Genomic DNA, 27,971 nt, shown 5'->3' on the forward strand with positions numbered 1-27,971 from the left:
AACAACCCCCCCCCCAAAAAAAAACCACCCAGCAGAATCATGCTTGCTTTGCATTTCCACGCCGGCGCTCTCACATTTGCAACCAATCTCCTATCTTCTTTTTAGCACAAACCTTTATTTAGAAACCCCCAAAATATCCATAAATCTTATGGCAATCATATGTACAACTCCACTATGTCGAAGCAACACACACAGAGAGAGAGAGATCTGCAAGCATCCACACTGTTTCTGAGTGTGCAACGGAACCTGCTATAAATAATAGACATTCAGAGACACTGCAGACACATATAAATTATAGCACGTGTGTCTTCTCATAGAGATCGCAGAAGGATTTCCACCGCAGGCGATGGTCGTCAGGCGCAGCCCGGGATGAGATACCGTGCCAGCCGTTCCCGCTGGAAGTGAAACTGAGCAGGAATAAAAAAATCAGTTGCTTCTTGGAGGGAGGGGCAGGTGTCCCTTCTCCCCTCCCCCTTGGGAAAAAAATAATCATCATAAATTAAAAGTTTCACAGTAATAAACGTCACTCAAAAGTCTGACTGGAGTCTTTGCCGTTGGAACGACCCACAGCGCAAGAAGCCATTTCCTGGAGCCGGCTCTGTCGTTGGGGAGCGTGAGCAACTTGTCTATGCAACTGCTACACTAAGGAAAGAGGGAAACATCATGCAGTTGGCTATGGAGAACAGCCAATGAGCAATGCTCATCTCACCCCAGCTGTACCAGATGTTTTGTTCCTGGCTGTGGCATCGCTCAATATTAAGTCCTCCATCACGCTGTGGGCTGGTTGGCACCTGTTCAAACCCCTCTCTGAAACATTCTGCCTTCTACCAGTTCATGCAACCGGCCACATCCTAAAGCTTTCCAAATCTTCTCCAATCAACATGAAGGGATGTGGGTCAGAATTGCCCCATGCCTCTCCCAACTCATCCAACCCCCCTTTGCAACGCAGCAAATCGCGCCCAAAGGATCTCTTCGCACCCCTTCCAAATAAAACGAAGATTCCTGAATTTCAGCAACACTGGAGGAGCACTTTTAATTAAAATCAAGTGAAATTGAAGATGTCTTAAGGACCGGCTTGCCAAATGTATATTATTTACTTATGGGATAAGGACATGCTTAAAACAAAGACAGCCAACTCTGCCACAGCAGGAACAAAACATCTGGTACAGCTGGGGTGAGATGGGACAGGACAGGAGAGGCGGAATCTTTTGCCCAATTTACCACTTGTAGGGGACCAAGCAAGATGAGGTGGTTCCCCAACATCAGAGCCGGGAATAAGCGCCTGTCTCAGGCGGTACAAGTGCGAGAGGCGGTGCTCTGCCAGCGAGGGAACTGTTCTGGTGCACCGCATTGCCACTCATCTTTTCTGTCCCCGGGGGAGAAGCCAAGCGGCGACACTTCGAAGAGCACTGGGGCTCCCACTGATTTCGGCAAGAACCAGGCTGTGGCGGTGGCAACAGAAGTGGTGGGATGCAAAAGGGAGCAGGGCAGGAGCTGCCAATTTCCATTTCAGGTAGCAAAACAGGATGGGCCTCCCCTGCCCGACATCAAGGGGAGTGAAGTAGGTGAGCGTCGATTACAGCAAAATTCGAGGTAGCGTTTAATTGGAGATTGTAGTTTCAACAGCAAGAAGTTGGCTGATTAGGGCCGAGTCAATACTGGGCGAGAAATGGCAACGGATAAGTTACAATTGGTAGGCAATCAAAAACACCTCATGGCTTTTCCCTTATCTAAATAATCTTCCTTTGTTGAATTTTGGAGTTTCTTATAATTTGTCAGAAGCGTTTGTCCCCTGCCTTTTGTTGGATCAATCTTATTTTATTACTCTGGATTCTGCCTGTTCCTTTTTAAGTATGGATTTAAAATATGGGATTGGGATAGGACTAAAGGGTGGGTGGGTGGCCAGGGGCTGGAACAGCGTACAAACGTACCTGTATGTGCAAAACTTGCCTGGTTTCACACCAGGGCGTTGGGAGGAAGCAGTTTCTCACCTTGTAACTTCTATGAAAGAGGCACATGGTGCCCGATGTACGTTCTGCCCAATGATAGAGCCGGCTCGAGGTCCTGGGGTCGGCTGCTGCCCAAACAGGTCACAAGGATAAAAATGCAATGCAACACACTGACAGATCCCTGCTTTACAGGGGAAACTCTAGGTAAGAAATGAATTCTTATTCAACCATAACTTATCTTTTAAAAGTTAAATATACCCCCATGTGATACAGTCAGCCGGGGGGGGGAGAGACTTGCTTTGTTCCCCCAACTGGAAGACAATTGTTGGATGGGTTTTCTTCCTTTCAACTTTGGGTGCGTTTCTTGTTTTAAATTACCACACAGAGAGAAAATACACACACAAAAATCCCTCTCCCCTCATGGTGACACTTCTTTTTTCTTAAAAAAAACACCAAAACTGGCCTCTATTTATAGATGGTGTCATGTCGATAGATGTTTTGGACTACAATTTCTGTCAGCCGCAGCCAGTGCCGCTGGGAGTTATAGTGCCAACACATCAGGGCACCAGGTTGGCAAAGATGGCAGTCGAGTGTTATACAGCTTAGAGAGGGCTGGTCTTTCCTTCATAAAGGAATTTCTGTGAGAAATACACACAGGCACTTCTGCAGCCAGCCATGCCCGAAGGAGATGCACACTGGCCTGTAGCAACATCACCTCCCACCCCAAGCAGAGGAATATCCAAACCGTTCTTTCTCTGAAATTCCCCGCGACAAAAAGCAAGGAAGGGAGAGGAAGAGTTCATATTTCAAGTGTTGGTTCAAAAACTCGTTCCGCTCTCTTTTGAACGGTCCGCTCTTTCGCACATACACAAACGCACACACAGAGTTGTGTTTTAGCTGCGGGACCAGCCCTCAGCTGAAAAGTATGTCACAAAACGAACAGCAACGAAAGGGGCATCTCTGCCCTACTTTGGTCTGGTCACCACAGAGAACCTTCCGGTATCTCTGCAAGAAAGCTGGTAGAAGAACCTCCAGGGCTGAGCAGCCCATCTTTGTCAAACTCCCTTCCGCGGCATCCAAAAAAAAACCACCAAAAGGGGAATAAAATACCCCCAAAATCAACATTTCAGAGCTTCGTCCCCCTTCAAACACCCCCTTCCCAAAAATATATGGTTCCTCCTTCAACACCATTGGAAAAGACAGTGCTGGGTGTTGGCTCACGGCTCTGAGCAACAAATGTCTTCCCCTTAAGCGTTTTCCCCTCAGACAGAGATAACAGGGAGAGCTAAAGGATCTGGAGCTTTCTGGAGCACGTCAAGTTACTGTGGACCAGATCCCACATGGCCAGCAGCTCTGAGGGGAGGAGTTTATGGACCACCAGCATGCTCTGGTAGAAGCAAGGCTCCTTGTTCATCTTGCTATTCTTGTTTTTCACGATGCCAAACGTCTTGAAGCCGGCGTGGGCCACGGGCGTCACCTTGAGGACCTCCAAGCACATGCCCAAGAAGACGTCATCAATGGGGTAGAGCTCCAGGCTCTCCGAGACTCTGTGGAGCTTCTTGGCCAGGGAGCCATCCATGACGAAACCACCGCCGCCTGCATAAGGTGGGTAGGTGTTCTTGTTGTACAAGGCGTTGGGGATGTAGTACTTGTTCTCCTTCTTGCGAATGGGCCGGGCCTTGAAGAGGACATCCCCCACGAACAGGTTGTCCGCCTTCTGGTCCTGCAGGAACTCCAGGATGTTGCTGGGGCTGACGTAGACGTCGTCGTCGCCCTTGAAGATGTACCGCACGTGGTCGCAGTAGATGCTGAACCACTTGAGGAAGTGGACTTCTTTGAGGGTGAGGTTGAAGAAGCTGTCCAGGAAGTCCCACTGCAAGATGTCCCCGTAGATGCGGTCCTCATAGTCGAGGAGCTTCTGGTAATTGGCCCGCTCCTCTTCCTTGGAGGCCACGCCCAGGAGGAAGAGGGTTCGCACCTTCCTGCCCTCCATATCTCTCTCCTGGCCCCACGTCCTGCGAATGGCCTCTCGCCGGTCGTGCTGGGTGATGATGGACTTCACCACGATCAGCAGGTGGATGTCTCCGCGGCACTTCTCCGCGTGGTTGATCAGCATGGGGAAATAGCGGCAGTGGCGGTACAGCATGAACTGCCGGAAGTTGGGCTCCAGGCCTTTGAACCAGTCCTCCTTGCTGAAGTTCTGGTTGGCAGAGCAGTTGACGGAGGTGACGTCCCAAGACCGAACCGCCTTCTCCGTCGCTTCCGCGGCCTTGAGAGCCGGGCCCTGCTTCTTCCAGAAGTCACTGGCGACGGGGAGCACGCCGTCCCGCTTCTGAGCTTTCATGGACTCCTGGACCGCGAGTTCTTTTTGCGGCTGGCCCTGGAGCAACTGGCTGGGCGCCATGCCCCGCTGCAAAACCGTCACCGTCACCACCAGCAGGAAGGAGAGGAAGACGCTTCTGTAGAGGGTTTTCTTCCTACGGTAAAAACAAAGCAAGGGGTCAAAGCTGGGGGCAACACAATAATAATAATAATTTATTATTTATACCCCGCCCATCTGGCTGGGTTTCCCCAGTCACTCTGGGTGGCCCCCAACAGAATATTAAAAACACCAAACATTAAAAACTTCCCCAAACAGGGCTGCCTTTAGATGTCTTCTAAAAGTCAGATAGTTGTTAATTTCCTTGACATCTGATGGGAGGGCGTTCCACAGGGTGGGTGCCACCACCGAGAAGGCCCTCTGCCTGGCTCCCTGTAACCTCACTTCTCGCAGGGAGGGAACCACCAGAAGGCACTTGGCACTAACAAGACTAACACACTCTAGTCATCTTCTTGGAGAAAGGATATGATTAAATAATAATAATAATAATAATAATAATAATAATAATAATAATAATTTATTATTTATTATTTATACCCCGCCCATCTGGCTGGGCTTCCCCAGCCACTCTGGGTGGCTTCCCAAAAAATATTAAAATACTGTAACTGTCTGCTGAATACATATAGATGGCAAACTTGGCTATTCTCCTACATAACGTTGGTGTCAGAAGCCCTGATTTGTTCTGTTCTTTTTAACAACCTCACAGGTACATTCATTTGAATGACAGCTTTCAAAAACAAGGGGGGGGGGAGCAAGTTAAAAACCTTACTCGAAAAAGAAATTAATGGAGATTAGACAGCCCAGACAGGTTTCCAAAAACTATCACTTGTTCAGTGTTGCATCAAAATTATCCTGTTTGTTCCTTAACTTATAACTATGGTTTTATCTGCTCTTATAAGAGTTTCCGCAACCCCGCACTGCTTATCTTTATTCTGTGCGCTCCTGATGAGTGCTTTGATTTAATCTTACCCTAAATCTCTTTGTGAAGTTGTTTACGCCTGGGAAGCAGGCTATAAAAATCCTTGAAATAAGAAAATGGTGACGTTGTATCGGTCTAATTATTTACGAGCCCTGCTCACACTGATGTACATTGATATCCTTCTCCAGGTGTTCTGGGCAGACATGTGCAGGCTACATTAAGTAGGAAGGGATGTGCCGGCCCTATTGTTGGGCAAAGTGAGGAGTTTGCTTCAGGCAGCAGGTGCTGAGAGCAGACACAGCACCCACCCACCCACCCCTGGCTGTTTCTCCCAAGCCAATCCCTTCAACTAGAAGACAAGAGTTCTGTTTGCCACCTTGATCATCCTGGACCTCCTAAACTACCCTGCTGCCCCAAGTATAGGGCTTTTATTTTATCTGTTCTGAATCTTCCAACATTCAACTTCAGGGGATGTGCCTGAGTTCTAGGTGTTATGAGAGATGGAGGAAAGCTTTTCTCATAAACTCATGTCATTTCTCACTAACCTTTTCTCTAAACCAGTGTTTCCCAAACTTGAGTCTCCAGATTTTTTTTTGCACTACAATTCCCATCATCCCTGACCACTGGTCCTGCTAGCTAGGGATGATGGGAGTTGTAGTCCAAAAACAACTGAAGACCCATGTTTGGGAAACACAGCTCAAAAAAAAACAAAACCAAACAAACAAAATGTTGCAAAAGTTTTTTAGGAAGACCCCAAAATTGTTGCGCTTTTCTTAGACAACCCCCAAAGTTATTGAGCTTCTTTTTACAAAAACACGAATTTACGATTGAGATCCAGGACAAAGCAACACATTTCAGAAATCCCCCCGGACGTCAATTCTGCCTTTGAAATCCCAGTAATGTCTGGCAAAACCCCTGACCATTAGGTCCAGTCGTGACCGACTCTGGGGTTGCGGCGTTCATCTTGCTTTACTGGCCGAGGGAGCCGGCATACAGCTTCCGGGTCATGTGGCCAGCATGACTAAGCCGCTTCTGGCAAAACAGAGCAGCGCACGGAAACACAGTTTCCCTTCCTGCTGGAGTGGTACCTATTTATCTACTTGCACTTTGACTTGCTTTCAAACTGCTAGATTGGCAGGAGCAGGGACTGAACAACAGGAGCTCACCCCGTTGTGGGAATTCGAACCGCTGACCTTCTGATCGGCAAGCCCTAGGCTCAGTGGTTTAACCCACAGGCAAAACCCTAGCCTTAGCCAAAAAGGCTTATAGAGATCAGGAGTGAAAAGCCAAGAGGAGCCACAGATAGGTTTGATCAGTCATTTCCACGCAGGTTTGAAGAAATTTAAGTTTAGCTATGAAAACCAAGGGGGAGAAAATAACAGGAAAGGACCGACAACCTAAGTGCGACTTTGCCGATGGAATAAAATGGTCCCAAAGTGTTGGGGAATCGTTGAAAGTTTTCAGTACTTTCCACCCGACCTGAGACATCCCACCAGAGACGTCAGCAGCCGAAATTTATTCCATTAGCAAAAAACTGAAGTTCTACCCAGGGCAGTGTCCAATTTCCGCAGGCTTACACGCGCACACTCCTCCCTGTGTTTCCAAATCCCTCGCATTCCAGTCACCTGGGCTCTCTCCATCAGTTTGCTACCGGCAAAGGGAGGGGGGGAAAGGCAGAAGTCAAGTTTCTGTTTGCGGAATGGGGCCTTCCCTGAATAGAAGGAGGTCTGTTTGCCGGCCTCGGGGTCTACAGAGGACATTCTTCGCCCTCAAAGCAAGACCGAAGCGGGGAAGGGCCGGGGGGGGGGGAGAAACATGGAGCTCATCATTAGGGCTCTTTGATGCTTATTGCATCGAATAAGTGCGCAATGTTCAGAGAGGCACACACCTCCCATCACTTCGGCCAGACAGGAACTGGAGGTTTCCCCTCTGCAACTGCCATACGCTCCCCTGCTCCTCTCTCGTCTACCCACTATCTCAATCAAAGCATCGCCTGGCAAGGTTAAACCACGGAGGAGAAGGCTGGCTGCTGCAGTGTTGTGAACAAAACCTGCCCTTCTTCCATTATGGGGCATCCAAGAGCCTATATAGAGTCCTTAAGTGGGTTCCCTGTTGGTAGGCAAAAATAACAGAGGCCAACCAGAGAATATTGAGAAGCAAATCAGCTAGTAAGCCTGATCTTTATTGATCTGTTGCAACAGGTTGCTCCCCTCACACGCAGGAAAGGAGGAAGAACCCAGAACAAAGGTGTGCTTGCCCTTATATAGACATTTTAAATTCCCTGCCCTGGAGCTCCAGACCAGCCCTCCATACATCATACATACATCACAGAAGGGGTGTAACCTAAGACCACCCCCCAGATACATCATACCTACATCACAGAAAAGGTGGTCTACAACAGAAATTTGAACGTTGTTGTTTTTCCTGTCTGCCAGGTTATCTGATAATGCCTTATCTGATTGCCTTTCCTGGTAGTCTGGCCATTCCTTTCAGATGGTGATTTCCCAATTCCTGAGACAATGGGAAGGTTCCCTCACCCCCTCCCTCCTTGCAGAGAAAACACTTGGTCAGTTTGGGAGTCAAAAATGGTTTCAGGGCGGTCCTCCTGTGCTGCTCCAGACATGTGGTCCACACATCTATGTATGCACATGGTTGGTACATTTATGAACATTTATTATACAGTGGTACCTCAGGTTACATACGCTTCAGATTACATACACTTCAGGTTACAGACTCCGCTAACCCAGAAATAGTGCTTCAGGTTAAGAACTTTGCTTCAGGATGAGAACAGAAATTGTGCTCCAGCGGCGCGGCGGCAGCAGGAGGCCCCATTAGCTAAAGTGGTGCTCCAGGTTAAGAAGAGTTTCAGGTTAAGTACAGACCTCCAGAAAGAATTAAGTACTTAACCCAAGGTACCACTGTATATAAAAGACCTTAAATTTTTTGTTACAAGAGTCAATCTGATAGAAAATAGAAGCATTGCAGAAAATGTAACTTGAAAAAAAGAGACATTGCACATACTTTTGTAAACCAGGAAATCTTTAATATACAGTCATACCTCTTGTTACGTTCGGTTCAGGTTACGTCTTTTCAGGTTGTGTCTAGTGGCGACCCAGAAGTACTGGAAAGGGTTACTTCCGGGTTTTGCCGCTGGCACAGACGCTCCAAATGACGTCACGCGCATGCGCAGACGTGGGTTGCGTTCTGCTCATGTTGCAAATGGGTCTCCGGAACGGATCCCGTTCGCAACTAAAGGTACCACTGTACTGTGGTACCTCGGGTTACATACGCTTCAGGTTACAGACACCAATAACCCAGAAATAGTACCTTGAGTTAAGAACTTCAGGATGAGAACAGAAATCGTGCTCCGACGGCACGGCGGCAGCGGGAGGCCCCATTAGCTAAAGTGGTGCTTCAGGTTAAGAACAGACCTCCGGAACGAATTAGGTTAAGTTTCAGGTTAAGAACGGACCTCCGGAACGAATTAAGTACTTAACCCGAGGTACCACTGTATTATAATATATACATACACACAGACACACCCATATTTTTCCGTGTATTAGACAAAGTTTTTTTGACTCAAAGACAAAGTTTTTTGACTCAAAAATCATGTCAAAAAATTGGGGTCATCGTATACACGGATAGTGGCATGGAGGGGGGGAAGCTGCGCGCCGCCAGCCAGCTGGTTGGCGGCCCACAGTCTAGGGAGCTTCCAGTCCGCAGTGGTGGGGGGGGGAGCGGCTGCCCACTTTGCCAACCCCCAGCAACGGCCCTGCTGGGGTGATGGCATGCGTGCAATTCCCCCTTTAAAAAAAGCCCAACAACTTTGGGCCATCTCCCTTCATTTTCCAAATGGGGACAGCTTATACACGGGAAAATACGGTGTGTGTGTGTAAGCTTTTCTGCCTCTCCCATGGACATCCAATCCTAGAATTGTAGAGTTGGGACCCAGAGGGTCATCTAGTCCAACCCCCGCGATGCAGGAATCACAACTAAAGCATGGAAGAAGAGTCCACCACCTTCTGGGGAAGTCTATTCCACTGTCAAACAGCTCTTGCTGTCAGAAAGTTCTTCCTGGTGTTTAGTCAGAAGCTCCTTTCTTGTAAAAGAGAGTTGTTCTTGCAGTGCACAGTTTAAACTGTGGAACTGCCTGCCACATGAGGCAGGGATGATCACCAAACTTGGGTGGCTTGAAAAGAGGATTAGACAAATTCATGGAGGAGGAGAGGGCTATCAACGGCTACTACCCAGGATGGCTATTGCTCTGCCTCCACAGTCGGGAGGCAGCAATGCTTCTGTGTTGCAGGAGGGGAGTTCGAATCCTGCTCTTGTGTTCGAATCCTGCTTGCTGATTTCTCACAGTCATCTGAGTGGCTACCGTGAGAACAGGATGCTAGCAGTTCCAGCAATTCGAGTGTTATAATAAAGGGAGAAAATGTTTTCTCTTTCCACTTTTACCATGCTATGGATTATTTCATATCCTTCTTCTATCATGTCACCACTTGCATTTTCTCTGAACTTAAAGAGTCCCAAGCCCTGCAAATATTTCCTCATGCAGAGGGTCACTCCATCCCCTCTATAATTTTGGTGGCCCTTTTCTGAACCTTATCCGACTCTGCAATATCCTTTTTTGGGTGTGGTGACCAGAACTGTGCAATGGTCTTTAGAATGCGGTCGTACCAGAGCTCTGTATAACGGTACAGTGGTACCTCGGGTTACGTACGCTTCAGGTTACATACGCTTCAGGTTACAGACTCCGCTAACCCAGAAAGAGTACCTCAGGTTAAGAACTTTGCTTCAGGATGAGAACAGAAATCGTGCGGCGGCAGTGGGAGACCCCATTAGCTAAAGTGGTGCTTTAGATTAAGAACATTTTCAGGTTAAGAACAGACCTCCGGAACGAATTAAGTTCTTAACCCGAGGTACCATTGTATTATGACTCTTCATTCACTGCCAGGCATCCCGGCTCCTTTCCTGCACAATATCCTTTCTCCACAATGTGTTGCTCAAAGCAATTTGCAGATGTCAATGACAACACAAAAACACAACCAAGAGGACACAAAACTACCAGACTAAAAACATCAGCAAGAAAACGACAACGCCAGGAAGGGCGGCACCCATAACAGCACCCTAAGCAGCAACAGAGTCAAAGGCTGGCTTAAACGGGAACGCCTGCAATTGCTAGCAGAACACACACAAAGAAAGGGAAGATTAGAATCTGGGACTCATGCACAACCACCTTTGCTCTGCATTTCTAGACAGTGGGCCAGGCTTTCCAGGTCTGGATTAGAGCACTTTTCTTCTTATTTCGGTTCTGCCTGGTGCTTTCCATGTGAAAACCTGCTCTTTCCCGCCAAACAGGGCAATCTGCAGAAAACCCGAATTGCTGTTTGTTCCGATTCAGCGTTAAAGAGCAGGTTTTCCTGGGGAAAGGGACAGGGGGTGGGGGGAGCGCCCAGCCCAGGCTGGGACAGTGTGGATCTGTGCCTTAGAAAGTGCAGCCTTTTTTCCGCCATATTGCTGCACTGGCATAACGGTGCGCATGAACGTTCTGGCAGATGCTCTTAAAAGCATCAACAATGCTGAGAAGCATGGAAAACGTCAAGTTATCATCAGACTGTGCTCCAAAGTTATCATCCGGTTCTTAACTGATGATGAATCATGGTTACATAGGTGAATTTGAGATCCTTGATGATCACAGAACTGGGAACATTGTTGTTAATCTCACAGGCAGACTCAACAAGTGTGGTGTGATCAGCCCCAAATCTGATGTCCAACTGAAGGAATTGAAAAAGTGGCAGAACAACCTGCTACCCAGTTTGGGTACATTGTGCTGACAACTTCAGCTGGCATCATGGACCACAAGGAAGCTAAGCGAAAACACACAGGGGGAAAACCCTGGGATTTAAAACAGGCAAACTAATAAATTGTTCAAATAGAATAAAGGGGGGAGCACAGGGCAAAAGGGAAGCGGAGAGGAGTCCCTAGTTTCTTGGAGCAATGGTATCCCAGCAGTGTTTGGAATTAGCCAGGCACCAGTTGCATTTGGCTTTGAATTATGGTGTTGGAGGAGACTCTTGAGAGTCCCATGGACTGCAAGAAGATCCAACCTCTCCATTCTGAAGGAAATCAGCCCTGAGTGCTCACTGGAAGGACAGATTCTGAAGCTGAGGCTCCAATACTTTGGCCACCTCATGAGAAGAGAAGACTTCCTGGAAAAGACCTTGATGTTGTGAAAGATGGAGGGCACAAGGAGAAGGGGACGACAGAGGACCAGATGGTGGGACAGTGTTCTTGAAGCTACCAGCATGAGTTTGACCAAACTGCAGGAGGCAGTGGAAGACAGGAGTGCCTGGCGTGCTCTGGTCCAGGGGGTCACGAAGAGGCGGACACAACTAAACGACTAAACAACAACTAGTTGCATTTGTTTTTTTTTATAATATTTTTTATTACGTTTCTTTCCAAATTTTATACATTACAAACAAGGAGTTTACCAGAAACCATTTTTTTTTTTTTTTTAACAAAAATCCCAAATTGGACTTCCCCACCCCTTCCGATTCTGCGTTCTTTATATTAACAATGTCAGCAATTTGTTACCTTATGTCATACCTTATTGTAACTTTTACATGTTATGTATCTATATTCAATGTATTATGTCAGAATTTTTATACCTTTAAAATAAACGTAACATGTTCAATTTCATATTATCTCCTTTTCTCTTTTATCACTTAGTTTACTATTTACTTAATCATAATTGCTAAAGCGTATCATTTTCAAATCATGCACCGTCTTAAGATTCATACAGTTTGTAATACTTTTGCAAGTAGTCTTTAAACTTTTTCCAGTCCACCTCAATTGTTTCTACATCCAAATCTCGGATTCTGCCGGTCAGTTCAGCTATCTCCATATAGTCCATCAACTGCGTCTGCCATTCCTCCAGCGTGGGTAAATCTTGTGTCTTCCAGTTCTTTGCGATGAGTATTCTTGCTGCTGTACTAGCATACATAAACAAAGTTCTGTCCTTCTTTAACACTTTCTGGTCTACCATGCCCAACAGGAAGGCCTCTGGTTTCTTGGGAAAGGTATACCTAAATACCTTTTTCAACTCATTGTAAATCATTTCCCAGAAAGCCTTAACCTTTGGGCATGTCCACCAGAGGTGAAAGAAAGTCCCCTCTGCTTCCTTACACTTCCAACATTTATTGTCAGACAGGTGATGTATCTTAGCTAACTTGACTGGGGTCATGTACCACCGGTATATCATTTTCATAATGTTTTCCTTCAAGGCCGTACTGGCCGTAAATTTCATTCCGGTGTTCCATAACCTTTCCCAGTCTTCAAACATAATGTTGTGTCCAACATCCTGCGCCCATTTAATCATAGCAGATTTAACTGTCTCATCCTGTAAATTCCACATAAGCAGCAAGTTATACATTCTAGATAACAGCTTTGTCTTTGGTTCTAACAATTCTGTCTCTAGTTTCGACTTTTCCACCTGGAAACCAACTTTTTTGTCCATTTTGAAAACCTCTTGAATTTGAGCATAATGTAGCCAGTCTCGCACCTTATTTTTTAGTTTGTCCTGGCTCTGCAACTTCCAATTGTCTCCAATTTTTTCAGTCAATTCCCAATATTTCGGCCAATAGGCCTCCATATTGGGTCTTTTTCGGGCCTTGGCCTCCACTGGTGATAGCCACCTCGGAGTTTTACTCTCTAGTAAGTCTTTATATTTCATCCAGACTGCAAAGATTGCTTTTCTGACAATGTGGCTTTTAAACAATTTATGTGCTTTAACCTTGTCGTACCATAGGTATGCGTGCCATCCAAAAGCATTATTAAAACCTTCCAGATCTAGGACATCGGTGTTTTCCAACAAAAACCAATCTTTCAACCAGCAGAAGGCTGCAGCTTCATAATACAACCTCAAGTCCGGCAGGGCAAACCCCCCTCTTTCTTTCGAATCTGTTAATATTTTAAACTTTATTCGGGGCTTTTTGCCCTGCCAGATAAATCTAGTTGCATTTGGCCCCTGGCTTCCAGCCACTTGCGACCAAGTGAAGATGCCCAGGTGTCAGGATAGCACCTGACATCTCCACCATCTGGGGATCATTGGATCTGGACTGTTTTCACACACTAACACCACATCCTGTAGAATTCTATCCATTATATTTTATCAGTACGATCGGAACCAATTTCAGGAACCCCAGTGCTTTTTCTGTGCAACCTCAGCAGGAGCAGTGAACAATGTTGTTATCGCTTGTGTCCACTTCTCCCCCCCACACACACTGCCCTGCTCACAGTTATGAAGAATATTGTTACATTATGAATGGTACCTTAAGAAAAAGAAGTAGGAATAATCCAATAAATACATGTTCTGTCCCTGGATCAAGGGACTTTTCTTCTTTTAGTTCTCAAAGTTATTAACCGTGCTCAAGGTTGTCATCTGAATTAGTCGAATGTTTAACTAAGGATCAATCACAATCAGTCCATCATTTGAAAGGTGAGGCCATGGGTAGTCAACCTAAGGCCTGTGGGCTGGATGCGGCCCAATCACCTTCTCAATCCGACCCACGGATGGTCCAGGAATCAGTGTGTTTTTACATGAGTAGAATGTGTCCTTTTATTTAAAATGCATCTGTGGGTTATTTGTGGGGCACAGGAATTTGTTCATTCCCCCCAAAAAAATATAGTCCAGCCCCCCCACAAGTTCTGAGGGAAGGTGGACTGGTTCACAGCTGGAAAAGGTTGCTGACCCCTGTTTTTATGCTTTCTCCATCTCTCCCTCTCATAGAATCATATAATTCTAGCATTAGAAGGGACCCGAAGTGTCGTCTAGTCCAACTCTCTGCGATGCAGGGATCGCAGCTGGGAACTTGGTCAGCAATGGGGGTGACTCCAGCTGTAGCTGGTGTACAACACTTTCCAGATAACTCATGCTGAACTTCAAAGAATTCAGGATTTCTTTGGGCCTGTATACTCTGGAAATCACAGCTGGCCCATCCCTACCAGAGCAAAAAACACTGTTGAGGTTACATAAGCCATAGCTGGTGTTTGGGTGACCTGTCAGTTCCCACCATAATAGGATACCCTCCAACACTCCTCAGACCCTCCTCAAGCCCCCATTTTTTGTATCCCCCCTGCTGGACCGGCCCCCTGCTGAAAAAGTTTGCTGACCCCTGGGTAAGACGTTTGGGATGCTGGACAGATACAGCAAGCTGCTCTAATGTTGTTCTTTTATTGTTAGTGTGGGATAGCAACCGCCAGCCTCTCTGAAAGCCACATTTCCCAGGATCCTTTAGGCAAAGCTGTTCACACTCAGAAACACATTAAATGTGCAAATGTTTGCAGTAGAAGAAGGGGGATCATTTTATCAGGCTGGCTCTCCTGGTAGAGCAAAGGCGAAGCATTTCTCCTCTAGGTTTCAAAAGCTGATCCTTTCAAGTGCCCAGAGGGCATCAGCCTTGTGTCAGATCTTATCAAGAACTGAAATCACTCCTGCCCAGTGGCTGGTGCAATTCAGAAGGGCAGTTTCCATCCGTCGGGTCTGGGAACTACAAGAGCAGTTGCACGTTCCCAAGAGTCACCTTTTTTATAATAATGCTTTATTCTTTTTTCCAGACAGAAAGTTACATTTGTTACTCAACAACTCTATTCCAATTCAACAAAACTAGTGACTTTCTGCTCACCCAACACTGGTGTTTATAACCCAAATTACATACAATTGCATTTTAAAGTTCCATCTTATCTAATTGCATCCTCTCTAACATGCTTCTTAATATGCTCTGCTATTTTTTGACACTTCAATTTCCAGACTTCTTTAAAAGATTCTATCTTTTATCAGGGCCATCAGTTTTGCCACCTCTGCGAATTCCAAGAGTCGCCTTTTAAGAGGATCACTAAATCAATTCAGATAATGCAAAATACTTCAAGGATGGCGAATCTATGACCCTTCAGGTGTTGCTAGACTCTGACTCTCAACAGCCCCAGTGAACATGGCCAATTGTCAGGAGTCGGGGGGGGTACAATCCTGCAACATCTGAAGAGCCACAGATTCCCCATCCGTGCTGTAACAAAACTGTTGGGCATTGTGAATGGGCTTTGGGCTTGTGTCCAAACCTCTTCAGATTCCTTCCTTCCACAGTTTGAGGGAACCAGAGTTTAGTGTGACCTCCATATGAAGTAAAATATGGTTTGATAGGCCTGGTGAAAAAAAAGGGAGAAGAAGGAGAAGAAGAAGAGCATATCAGGCCAAGAAACCATTGCATTTGACCTGGGCCACTGCACTCAGTGAAACTTCTACAGCATGCATTCAGGGGGAAGGTCTAGTCTTAGCAAACAAATTTAATACATAATTTAATTCAGGGGGAAGGTCTAGTCTTAGCAAATACATTTAATACGTAATTCAGCACTTGACGTGCATTCTGCTACTAATCCTGGCAAACAACCACATGCTTCAGACATTTTATGGCGCTTAATTGTATTTAAACAATTTTATTTTTTGATTACTGAAGCCTTTTCCACCCTGGGCTCCTTTGGAAGGCAGGGCAGGAAATAAATAAAGGTGTGTCCCTATCGTTCTCCTCCTCGATATGATGTGGGGCTGAAACAAGAGCTGATGGCCTAATCAGACTTTGTAAACCTTCACAAGGCCAGCAGCCTCACAGATCTGTAGATGGAGAGTCAAGGGACATATAACCCTTTTCTCCTCTGCTAGGTGCTCTCCTGAAGTAGAGTATTTGCTGGGGGTGCGTGGGATTCCTCCACTGGCAGCTTCAGGGAAGAGATAATTCCCCAGGACTTCAGCAGGAGAGAAAAGGGTTAAACTTCTCACCTGCTCTGATTCAAGGATTCCCCACACAGCTGGTGCAATTTGCATTTCTCAAATACCTGCAGGTTTCAAATACCCAGTGCTTTTTTCTGGGGGGACGCATACCCCTAAACATTTTGTGAATCAAAGTTTGGCCTCATTGAGAGGCAGTATTTCAATATGAGTAGGAAAATGAGAGTACCCCATAACATTTATTTTTTTTAGAACAAAAGCACTGCAAATACCTAAATGCAAAGATCAAGTTAGGCTCTTACTCAAACTTGGAGCAATATAGACCAGGTTTATTTTTGTTGAGCTCTTTTTTTTTACTTTTTACAAAAACACCCAAGAAAAGTGATTATCCAGTTGACTTCTCTAAGATCCAGGACAAAGCCCCGCCTTTCGGGGAAACCCCCCCCCCCATCAATTCCACCTTTGAAATTCCAAAATCCAGACGTAGGACTGCAGCTAGGTTTTTTCAGTGTTTTAGAGATATCTCTAAACATGTGAAAAAAAGGCTTATATGGCTCAGGACCTCAATATCTTCAGGACCGCCTCTCCCCATATAAACCGACCTGGACCCTGTGCATCTGAGACCCTTCTCTTATTTCCCCTATCCCAGAGAGATTTGGAGGGTGGCCTTTTCTGTAGTGGCTCCCTGACTGCTGTCCTTTTCCTTACCAATATTTGAATCGCAGAAAAAGGGAAGGGGGAATCAAAATTATGCTGGGCCATCACAACCCCTTTATTTTGGGACATGCTTGACATTTTATCTCGCCACTCTCCCCACACCCCTAAAGCTAACATTTGCAAACTCAAAACGGAACATTTTCTGCCTGCGTGTGAGTTCTCCATTGCTATGTGGCGGGTTTTCTGCTGGTCTGCACTGGGCTACTGTGAGTAGCAGGCTCTTGAGGCTAGCCGGACCCTTGTTCTGAACCAGCAAGGCTCCCCTTTTTAAGAGCTCCTGCAAATTGAGAATTCAACAATCAGAAAAGAGGCAGCTGGAAAGAGAAAGATAAAACTGCAAAGGGAAAGAAGAGAAGCAGAGTCACTCCATCAGCTCGGCTGAGAAATCAGCAGCTTCTGATTTCTCCTCTCCTTGGTCTGTTTCAATTCCAGCTGGTCATTTCTAAGAACTTCGGATCAAAGAACTAATGTCTGAGTTTGCTATTTTCCTCCTCCCTCCCAACCTCTTTTCGTCTTGTGCTGTGCTTTTTAGAATGTGAGCCTGAGAGCACCTACTCTAGCATCCTGTTTCCAACAGTGGCCAACTAGGTGCTCCCAAAAGGCCCACAAGCAAAGCAGGAAAGCAATGACCCTCCCCGTTGAATTGTCCTGCAGGAATCAGTATCTGGAGATACACCATGTCTGAACATGGAGGTTCCATTTAGCTGACTAGCTACTCAGGAAGAACCAAGAAGAGGTCAGGGATAGCAGCAGCAGTCATCTGAGCATAAGTCATTTATCTTCTAGGGGGTCATAGCAGACCACAAACCTGAGTCCACAGTGTGATGCAGCAGCAAAAAAAACCTAATACTATTCTAGGCTGCTTCAACAGAAGTCAAGTGTCCAGATCAAGGGAAGTCATAGTCCAATTCTATTCTGCCTTGGTCAGACTACAGCTGGAATACCGTGTCCAGTTCTGGGCACCACAATATAGTTAGTGTTGACAAGCTGGAACCTGTGCAGAAAAGTGAGACCAATATGATCAAGAGTCTGGAAACCAAGCCATATGAGGAATGGTTGAAGGAGCTGGATATGTTTAGCCTGAAGAAGAGGAAACTAAGAGGAGATATGAGAGCCATCATCAAATATCTGAAGGGTTGTCACATAGTATTTTATTCTGTTAACCACCCTGAGATCTTTTGATGAAGGACAGCGTATAAATTTAATAAATAAAATATTTTTTAAAAAATTGAAGATGGAGTGAGTTTGATTCTAAGTCGTTCTTGTGGCATTTTGGGACGCCTCTGCCCAGTCTAGGAGCCCTCCAGACGTGCATTTATGCCACACATGACCTTGTTTTCAATTTTTTTTTGCACTTGCAGAAGTTTCAGGGCAGACATACGGCAACTTCCTGCTAAAATCCTGTAACCTTTCTTACAGCAAACGTTCTGGGATTATTCTTAATTTTTGTCCTGCTTCTGTTGCTGTATCGTGTGAGAGCTCCCCTCCAGACGGCAATCGTGCAACAGCATTGCAGCAGCATCACAGAACAACTGATAAAGTAGATTGACTTGTGGACGGTCCAACATATATCCACCGCTAATGCCGCTGATCGCCGAAGAATTGATGCTTTTGAATTCTGGTGCTGGAGGAGACTCTTGAGAGTCCCATGGACTGCAAGAAGATCAAACCTCTCCATTCGGAAGGAAATCAGCCCTGAGTGCTCACTGGAAGGACAGATCCTGAAGCTGAGGCTCCAAGACTTTGGCCACCTCTTGAGAAGAGAAGACTCCTTGGAAAAGACCCTGATGTTGGGAAAGATGGAGGGCACAAGGAGAAGGGGACGACAGAGGACGAGATGGTGGGACAGTGTTCTCGAAGCTACCCGCATGAGTTTGACCAAACTGCGGGAGGCAGTGGAAGACAGGAGTGCCTGGCGTGCTCTGGCCCATGGGGTCATGAAGAGGCGGACACGACTAAACGACTAAAGAGCAACAACAATGCACAACCATTGCATCAATGACGCAATGCAGAATGCGCCTGTAAAAAAAGGAAAACCCACCCTACTGGCCTGAAGGGGCCCTTGATTCAGCAGGAGGGCTCTTCACACAATCTGAACTTTTTCTCATTGAATGAGCAATCCCTGCTTGGGAGAAGACTCTGTGAGCTCGATGCAAGAGTTTAAAACAGAGGGACTCTTGTACGCTGCAGCACGTCAAATACAAGATGAATATGGAAGGCACAACTTTAGACTAGCAAGCTTTGTGCCAACATTTTTTTAAAAAAAATATTATTTTTTGAAAAAACAACAACATACCACTATGTTATATTCACTGGAGAAAATTACAGGGGTTGCAGAGACACGGTCTGTGATGCAGCCAAAGTCAAGCGCCGCTGGTTTTCAACAAGACTTGGGGCTTCACTGTGGCTGGATAAGGCCATCGCCCTGCGTTACGTTAGGCTGCAGCCTGGCAAAATGAGGAGGAATGGGAAAGGAAAACTACAAGCCCAGGAAAATCTGCCCTAAAGCATAAGGGAGGTACTATCCAATGTTTCACCCCCACCCCCACTTTGAAGATTTATAATGTGCAAACAATAAGATGTGCAAAACAATAAAAATAAGATAAACTGCAAAAGGTGATGCACTCAGAAAACGAAAAGCAATAAAGCCGTATCTACAGTTGTACAATATTTCTTAAAATGTCTGTGGCTGTAACCAGGTGACCTGTTTGCTTAGCATTCATCCTCGTCTCCTTCAAGGGAAGATAAGATAGTGTTGCATTAAGCAAATGTTATATTACACTTTCCAATGAATTTTTCTGCTAGTCGCTTCTGGAGAGATTAGATGGGCGTCGCGTCAGGCCAAGTGTCACTCTGATTCTTCCCACACTAGCAATTTCCCCGACGACTTTCCTTATCGCAAAACGTATTATCTTGTCGGGGAAGCGGGTTCCTTGCGCAAGACCTCTCTGTCACCCACAGTTGTGCAGCCTGGATTTGCCGATATGGGAATAGCGACAGTCTGGAAGCGCCCTGGGCCATCCTTTGGGGGTCGCCTTCTGAAACGACTGTCCCAAATACCAAGGTGCTCAGCTCTTGTCTAATTTAAGTTGGCAACTTATTCCAGAGAACCTTTGTGTAGTGCATTTCCAGGGATTTAAAAGCGTGGCAAGTTCCATTATCCCTATAAAGAGCTTCGAGGTTTTTTCTTCTTCTTACAATCGAGCAGTATTTAAATTGCACGAAATAAATAAATACGCTTTACAACATCCTTGTAAGGTAGGCCAATGCTGTAATCCCCATGTTTCGGAAGACAAGCTGAGGGCAAGAGAATACCGTATTTTTTGCTCTATAAGACTCACTTTTCCCCTCCTAAAAAGTAAGGGGAAATGTGTGTGCATCTTATGGAGCGAATGCAGGCTGCACAGCTATCCCAGAAGCCAGAACAGCAAGAGGGATTGCTGCTTTCGCTGCGCAGTGATCCCTCTTGCTGTTCTGGCTTGAGATTCAGAATATTTTTTTTCTTGTTTTCCTCCTCCAAAAACTAGGTGCGTCTTGTGGTCTGGTGCATCTTATAGAGCGAAAAATACGGTAGATCACCAGCACCCAGTCAGTTTGCGGCAGAACAGAGAACGCTCTTTGTGCCCCTGCCACTCTCTGTAGCAGCAGCTAAGAGCTCTTTTCCCAACTGTGACTCGTGTCCTGCAGCAACAGATTTTTAATAAAAAAGGGGGAGCGGCTGCCAGCATTTGAGCATGCCGCAAAACTGTGTACCCTGACCTGAAGCCCAACATCTGGATGTGGAAGCATACTCTGCAGAGATGAAAAAACCATTTTGTGCATGGTCAGAGGCACCCTCCACGTCACACAATCTAAAGCCTGGCATTTGGAAACAAGGGAAGAATGCCAATTTATTTTAAACCAGTGCAGGAGTCACCACTGCCCCACTCTTGATCGTTCTAAAAACTGGACTCTGCTTTGGTTTATCAATTAAATCTGTGGCATGTAGCTCCTTGTCCAGTCTTAATGCAAACCCCGTCCGCGGTCATTTTTTACTGGTATGCTAAGCTAACCAACCTTTTTTCAAAGACAAGTTAGTCTTGTTTTCAACACGTCATTTAAGTGACCCTAAGAAATCCAACCTGCCATTATTTGTACTTATTGCTACAGCTGATCAGCTGGAGAATTTTGAACGGAGGTCAGTTCTGTATATTTATCTATTTTTATTTACTGCGTCTATATCTCTCCTTCATTTCCCAGGTTCTCCCCTCCTCATTTAACCCCCACAACAATCCCGTGAGGTACGTTAGGCTGAGAGAGGCAGCCCAAGGGCACCCCATGTGACCCCAGTTTCACAGAATCACAGTTGCAACAAGGGTCATCTAGTCCAACCCCCTGCAATCCCAATGCGGAATTCGAATCCACAACCCTGAGATTAAGAGTCTCATGTTCTGCCGACTGAGCTATCCCCACAGGCTGAGTGGGCATTTGAACCCTGGTCTCCCAGATCCTAGTCCAATGTTCTAACCACACCACCACACTGGCTCTGACGACACAAAAGATAAATTATTTTTATTTTTATTTTGGTGAGGAAATTCACCTTTCCAGCACGTTACTAGATTACTCTTCTAAATGCTGCCAATCCTGGAAATTACACAAGAGGAACAGGCAGCTAAATAGCTAGAGCTTACTCATACAGTTCCTGGCTGCTGCCCTGACCCAGCCGCAGGTGTGTGGCTTTCTACCCAGTTCTGAAATTAACACTTTCTTTCCATCAAAAGTGAAATTGAGACCCTCAGGCCTAATGCGTTAAGGCTGATGCTTGGAATGAAATAAATGAAACTTCAGCCTGGAACGATGAAATGAAACCTAAAAAGGCTAAAGATTGTGCAAGGGGAAGATAAGGGAAAGCCCTTCATAAGGGGAATTTCCTCCATATGTGGTGAACTTGTACTAAGGTGAAAGCCTTCTGGGATATTATATATAATGAATTGAAAAAGGTATTTAAGTATAATTTTATTAAAAAACCAGAGGCTTTTTTGTTGGGATTAATTGGTGAGGAAATTTTTAAAAAAATGTAAATTTGTTCATGTATGCCACAACAGCTGCAAGAACACTTCTGGCCCAGAAATGGAAGCAGCAGGAACTTCCTACATTGGAAGATTGGCAGATAAAGATGGTTGAATACGTAGAGTTGGCAAAGCTGATGGGGAAGATCCGGAATCAGTGTGATGAACAGTTTCAAAAGGACTGGAGCAAATTTATATCTTATATGAAAGAAAACTGTAAACATTTGAAAACGTTTGTAGGTTTGAGTTGAAATGTTTGGTAATGTGAAAATAAGGAGGTGATTTACATATAAGGAGGTGAATGTCAAAAGAAGATATAAGGTAAAAAAGTGGCTATGGAAATGCAAAGAATTGGTAAAAGAGTTGGAAGTCAGAAAGAGGAAGGGAAGGAGGTCGATGCTCTGTTTGAGCAATGCTTTAAGTCATGGATTTGTGTAATGAAAATGTAATGAAATATGGAAAACTTAATACAAATTATGATAAAAAAGGAGAAGCCCTTCGCATAACCATAGAATTGTAGAGTTGGGGGGTACCCAGGGGTCATCTAGTCCAACCCCCTGAAATGCAGGAATCTCGGCTAAAGCATCCATGGCAGATGGCCATGCAACCTCTGCTTTCAGCCAGCAGTTTAGATCCCAATGCACAAACTCTCCCCTGTGGCAGATCTGCCATTTCCTGTTGCTCTATGCAAAAAGAACAAAAGAAAACAGAAGAAACGTAAGTCACCCGCTCAGAAGCTTTCAGCTATAAAACAGGCTGTGGATTTTCATCCGTGGAAGCAGCAGTGGTCCGAATTAAGTGACAGCAGATCTTTAGAGGAGGTATTTAGGAGGGACAGTGTGGCGTAGTGGTTAGAGCATCAGACTAAGACCTGGGACATGAAGGTTCAACTCCCCACTTGGCCATGAAGGTCTCACCTTTGGCCAGTCACTGCCTCTCAGCCTAACCTTCCTCACAGGGTTATTGTGGGAATTAAATGAGGAGGGAACCATCTACACCACCCTGAACACCTTGGAGGAAAAGGTGGGATGAAAATGCAGTAAAATAATTGAATAGGAGGTGTCAAAAGACACATCCAGACAACCTAGTTATTGAGTGCCCATCTTCATTTGTTGCAGGGAAATTGGACTGTGTGTTCTATTTGATGAGCGGTTGCACTGTGGGTTAAACCACAGAGCCTAGGACTTGCCAATCAGAAGATCAGCGGTTCGAATCCCTGCGATGGTGTGAGCTCCCATTGCTCGGTCCCTGCTCCTGCCAACCTAGCAGTTCGAAAGCACGTCAAAGTGCAAGTACATAAATAGGTACTGCTCTAGCGGGAAGGTAAACGGCATTTCTGTGCGCTGCTCTGGTTCGCCAGAAGCGGCTTAGTCATGCTGGCCACATCACCCAGAAGCTTTACGCCGGCTCCCTTGGCCAGTAAAGTGAGATGAGCGCCGCAACCCCAGAGTTGGTCACGACTGGACCTAATGGTCAGGGGTCCCTTTCCTTTACCTTTACCTTAATTCTTATATCTATACAACCTATCAATTCTGAAGGAAATCAGCCCTGAGTGCTCACTGAAAGGACAGATCCTGAAGCTGAGGCTCCAATACTTTGGCCACCTCATGAGAAGACTCCCTGGAAAAGACCCTGATCTTCGGAAAGATGGAGGGCACAAGGAGAAGGGGACGACAGAGGACGAGATGGTTGGACAGTGTTCTCGAAGCTACCAGCATGAGTTTGACCAAACTGCGGGAGGCAGTGGATGACAGGAGTGCCTGGCGTACTCTGGTCCAGGGGGTCACGAAGAGTCGGACACGACTAAATGACTAAACAACAATAATTCTTGCATGTTTGCGGGGAGGTTAGAGGGATGGTGTGTCAAAAGCAAGTGTTCCCTCCACAATGCCCTTTCCCTTATCCTTTTCACATCTTCACTTTCCTTATCGCAAAAAGTCTGATCTTCCGGGGAAGCCGGTTTGTTGCACAAGACCCTCCCAACCAGCTATTTAATGATGCAACAGCAGAGAGAACGTTGGTAGCCAGTCACTGGAAAGGAAATTATTTCCCAACGAAAGGGGAATGGCTAAGTAAACTATGTGAGTACCTGGAGTTAGCAAAACTGACGGATTTAATAAGGCATAAATCAAAAATTATAATTCAGAAATAATGGGAATGCTTAAACGAATATTTATACAAGCAGGGCTCAAATATGAAAGTTTGGTTGTGCCTAGACTAACCTTGTGAAGAATATAGAGAACATAAATATTTGACTGATTATGAAAGAATCTAAGGGAGGGAAATGATTGAAGAACAGATGTAAAGGCGAGTAAGATAACTAAGAGACGTGTGCTGAATGCGGTGGAAGTCTTTTATAATATTTTAACTAAGATTTATATATTGTAATGTTTGAAGCATGAATTTGGTAATATTATTGGTTATGAAAAGTATTTTCTTTTTTAGTTTGCATTTTGGAAAACATGTATAAATGTGTTTACAGTGCTATGTATTGTTTTTTCTTATTCTTGTAAAATTCAATAAAAATTAATAATAAAAAGAATAATGATGATGATGCAACCTGACTGTGCGGCTTGTGACCGAACCCCTCACAAAAATAGCCACCAACTTCTCCGGAGCGCCATACAGAGATGGTGCAGAAAAGGAGATCCTCTTCCGCTCCGCTCTCAATCCTTCCGATTTCTGGAGGTTGTGCGAACTTGTCCCAAACCAACTCGCCCCTTTGTTACAGGAGGAAGAAGCAGATTTTGCTGCAAATTCACCTAGAGCTAAAACCCCCCAGGAGCCAAGATACACCAGCAGCCTGACATCTAAGGCAGCTTCCATCTTTCCCAACAGGTAACACAAGATGGTGAGTCCCTGGCATTTCCTGGTGGGACTTGAGATAAACCCTGGAGAGTTAGCAGTCAACGTACAATACTGAGTAAACAAATAAACCCCTGTGTTGCAAAATATGAGCCAGCAATAGCAAAAGCAACACCATGGCCAGAAACAATTACAATGTGAAAAACTTTATGAAATAATTCAAAACATTGTAATTGTTTCTGGCCATCGTGTTGCTTTTGATATTGCTAACATACAATACTGAGATAGATGGACCAAACTTATCCTGTGCAAAGGAGCTTGCAAAAAGGTTGGTGCCAGTGGTCTCTTCTTCTCTTTAGCCAGGATGAACAGAAGGTCTGTTGTAGTTCATGAACAGACCACTGGCCAGTGTTCTAGCACAGGCTTCCTCAACCTCAGCCCTCCAGATGTTTTGAGACTACAATTCCCATCATCCCTGACCACTGGTCCTGCTAGCTAGGAATCATGGGAGTTGTAGGCCAAAAACATCTGGAGGGCCGAGGTTGAGGAAGCCTGTTCTAGCAGACCCCCTAAATGGACCTTGTTTTGATCCTGCAAGCAATTGCTCATGTTTCGAAGCAAGAGTTTCATACTCTGGATCGCTGAGCAGAAAATCAGTGACAGCTCAGTTCTTAAACTGGATCCACACTGTTGCAGGATGTGCAACACACCAGTGGACTAGTATCCTAGTCTCTCTTTTAAAAAATAATAATAATGAAGGAATAAATAAGAGTTTGACCGCTTGTCCTTCACTCCAACCACCACCATCAGCATCATATTTTGATTTGCAAGTTGCTCAAGGGATGGGCTAGCCTTATGACGACTCTGCGAGGTAGGTTGGGTTGAAAGTGTGTGACGCTCAGCACCAAATCATCCACGGAGCCCTATGGGTGAAAAGAGGCTTGAACACAAGCCCCCCCCCTACACCTGTGATCCAATTACTCGGGAGTAAGCCCCACTAAATATAGGAAGACTGCTGCGTAATTATCAGACACAGGATCACGTAGGTCTCAGTAATCTTTTGATTTCAGGATGAAAACCTCAAACCGAGAAAATGCAAGGCTGCGATGGAAAGATAGGGTTGTTTCTGAGAAGGATCCGTTACAGGAAACTACAGTTGGCAAGCATCTTTGGCCACCAACTTCTCTCTCTCTCTCTCTCTCTCTCAGCTGCAGATCTGCATTTCCTAACTTCCTAAATGCATTAAAAGTCCTACCCATTGATATACTATCAGCTAATAAGAGAAAATATGAAGAACTTTGCGGGAGCAATGCAACTCATATGCAATGCATATGACTCTCAGATCTGCATTTCCTAACTTCCTAAATGCATTAAAAGTCCTACCCATTGATATACAGTGGTACCTTGGGTTACATACACTTCAGGTTACATATCCTTCAGGTTACAGACTCCACTAACCCAGAAATAGTACCTCGGGTTAAGAACTTTGCTTCAGGATGAGAACAGAAATCGTACTCCGGTGGCAGCAGGAGGCCCCATCACTAAAGTGGTGCTTCAGGTTAAGAACAGTTTCAGGTTAAGAACGGAACTCCAGAACGAATTAAGTACTTAACCCGAGGTACCACTGTACTGTCAGCTAGATATACTGTCAGCTAATAAGAGAAAATATGAAGAACTTTGCGGGAGCAATGCAACTCATATGCAATGCATATGACTCTCAGATCTGCATTTCCTAACTTCCTAAATGCATTAAAAGTCCTACCCACTGATAAACTGTCAGCCAGTAAAAGAAAATATGAACTTTGCCGGAACAATGCAATGGGCCCATTGAGTCCGGCAGCCTGTGCTCCCAGTGGCCAAACAGACAGACAGCACAGGGAACATGCAAGCGGGCTCCCAAAACCGGCATTCAGAGGCGCACTGCCTGACAGGGGAGGCAGAACATCACCACTGTGGCTAGCAAGCCACTGGAAAACTCCCTTTGTTTCTGTCCTGAATCTCCTATCCTTCATCTTCCCTCGATGACCCTGTGCCCTAGGATTATGAAAGAGGGAGAAAAAAGTCTCACTGTCCATTTTCTAGACACCATATCAGACATCTCTACCACTGTTCCCCCCAACCCTTTAATTCGCTTTTTCTCTGAATTAAGAATTCCCAAACGCTGCAACCTTTCCGGAGAGGGTGTCGTCGCCCTTTTCTGAACATTTTTCCAACTCCACAATAGCCTTTTCGAGGTCCAAGGACCAGAAATGCACACAGCATTCCGAGCGGAGTCTCGCCACCAGGGCAGCCTTAAGATATCGCCAGTTCTGTTTCGGATCTCCTCTTTAACAAATCCCCTAGTATGGAATTTGCACTTTACACCCTGCAGAGTTTCAACATCTTCATCCAGCCACCCCCAGGCCCACTTAACTTGTCGCCTTTTGTTGTTTTTTACAAGAACACTGAAGCCCGGGCACAAAAAAATAAAATGAAATGGGATGGGGGCGAGTGAAGCAAAGCACAGAAAAGATGAATACAGTGGTACCTCGGGTTACAGACGCTTCAGGTTACAGACTCCGCTAACCCAGAAATACTACCTCAGGTTAAGAACTTTGCTTCAAGATGAGAACAGAAATCGTGCTCCGGCGGCACAGCAGCAGCAGGAGGCTCCATTAGCTAAAGTGGTGCTTCAGGTTAAGAACAGTTTCAGGTTAAGTACGGACCTCCGGAACGAATTAAGTCCTTAACCCGAGGTACCACTGTACTGGGGCGGGTTACTCTGAAAGCAAGAGCTGGAGTTGAAGAAAACCACTCTGCTCCACGCTTTTAATCACAACCCCATGGATGGTGTTTTAGCAGGAAAGGCAAAGGAAGGAGGGCGGATGAGAAAAACTCACGCTGAAAAAGAAGAAGGAAGGAGCCTTGAATTGGGATGCTGAGCTTAGCCAGCGAAAGATGGGAAGGAAAGAGGCGATCCTTTAAACGCGCGTCTTGGAGAGCCAAAAAAGGACCCTCGGAGTTGGAGCAACGCACAGCTGGGAAAGATGCAAATCAAAGAGGTTTCTTTTGAGAAAGAGCTTCACTCACCACTGGAACATGCTGGACGCCTCGGAGCCGGGAGAAGTTTCTCTGGGTTGGAGGAGCACAAAGAGAGGCGTCTCGGGGTCCCCACGCGGAGCGCAGGCGGCGGCGGCTGGGGATGGCACCAGCTTCTGAGCCGGGGGAGAAGCGCCTCGCCGCCGCCGCCGCCGGACCCTCCTCTCGCTCGGCCGAAAGGTGGAGCCAGCAAGGAGCGCGCCTCTCGCCCGCAGGTGCTTAACCCTTCCGCCGCTGCGGGGCTCCACGTGCGCGCGCGCGCGCGCCCATCCACCCACCCGGCGGCTGCTAGAGC

General features: G+C 45.9%; 1 protein-coding gene and 1 pseudogene across 1 annotated transcript; one reads left to right on the forward strand and one right to left on the reverse strand.

Annotated features, from left to right (window-relative positions):
• Positions 1 to 95: 95 nt before the first annotated feature.
• B3GNT7 (UDP-GlcNAc:betaGal beta-1,3-N-acetylglucosaminyltransferase 7) lies at positions 96 to 27,914 on the reverse strand. Its single transcript, XM_053390839.1, has 2 exons — positions 27,668 to 27,914; positions 96 to 4,426 (listed from the first exon to the last, which is right to left on the reverse strand). Exons 1-2 carry the CDS (start codon positions 27,676 to 27,678, stop codon positions 3,235 to 3,237), a joined length of 1,203 nt encoding a protein of 400 aa, XP_053246814.1. The 5' UTR covers positions 27,679 to 27,914; the 3' UTR covers positions 96 to 3,234.
• LOC128413349 (40S ribosomal protein S15a-like) lies at positions 10,757 to 11,171 on the forward strand (annotated as a pseudogene).
• Positions 27,915 to 27,971: the final 57 nt, after the last annotated feature.

The sequence above is a fragment of the Podarcis raffonei genome, chromosome 5 (assembly GCF_027172205.1).
Source record: "Podarcis raffonei isolate rPodRaf1 chromosome 5, rPodRaf1.pri, whole genome shotgun sequence".
In the NCBI taxonomy this organism is placed as follows: Eukaryota; Metazoa; Chordata; class Lepidosauria; order Squamata; family Lacertidae; genus Podarcis; species Podarcis raffonei.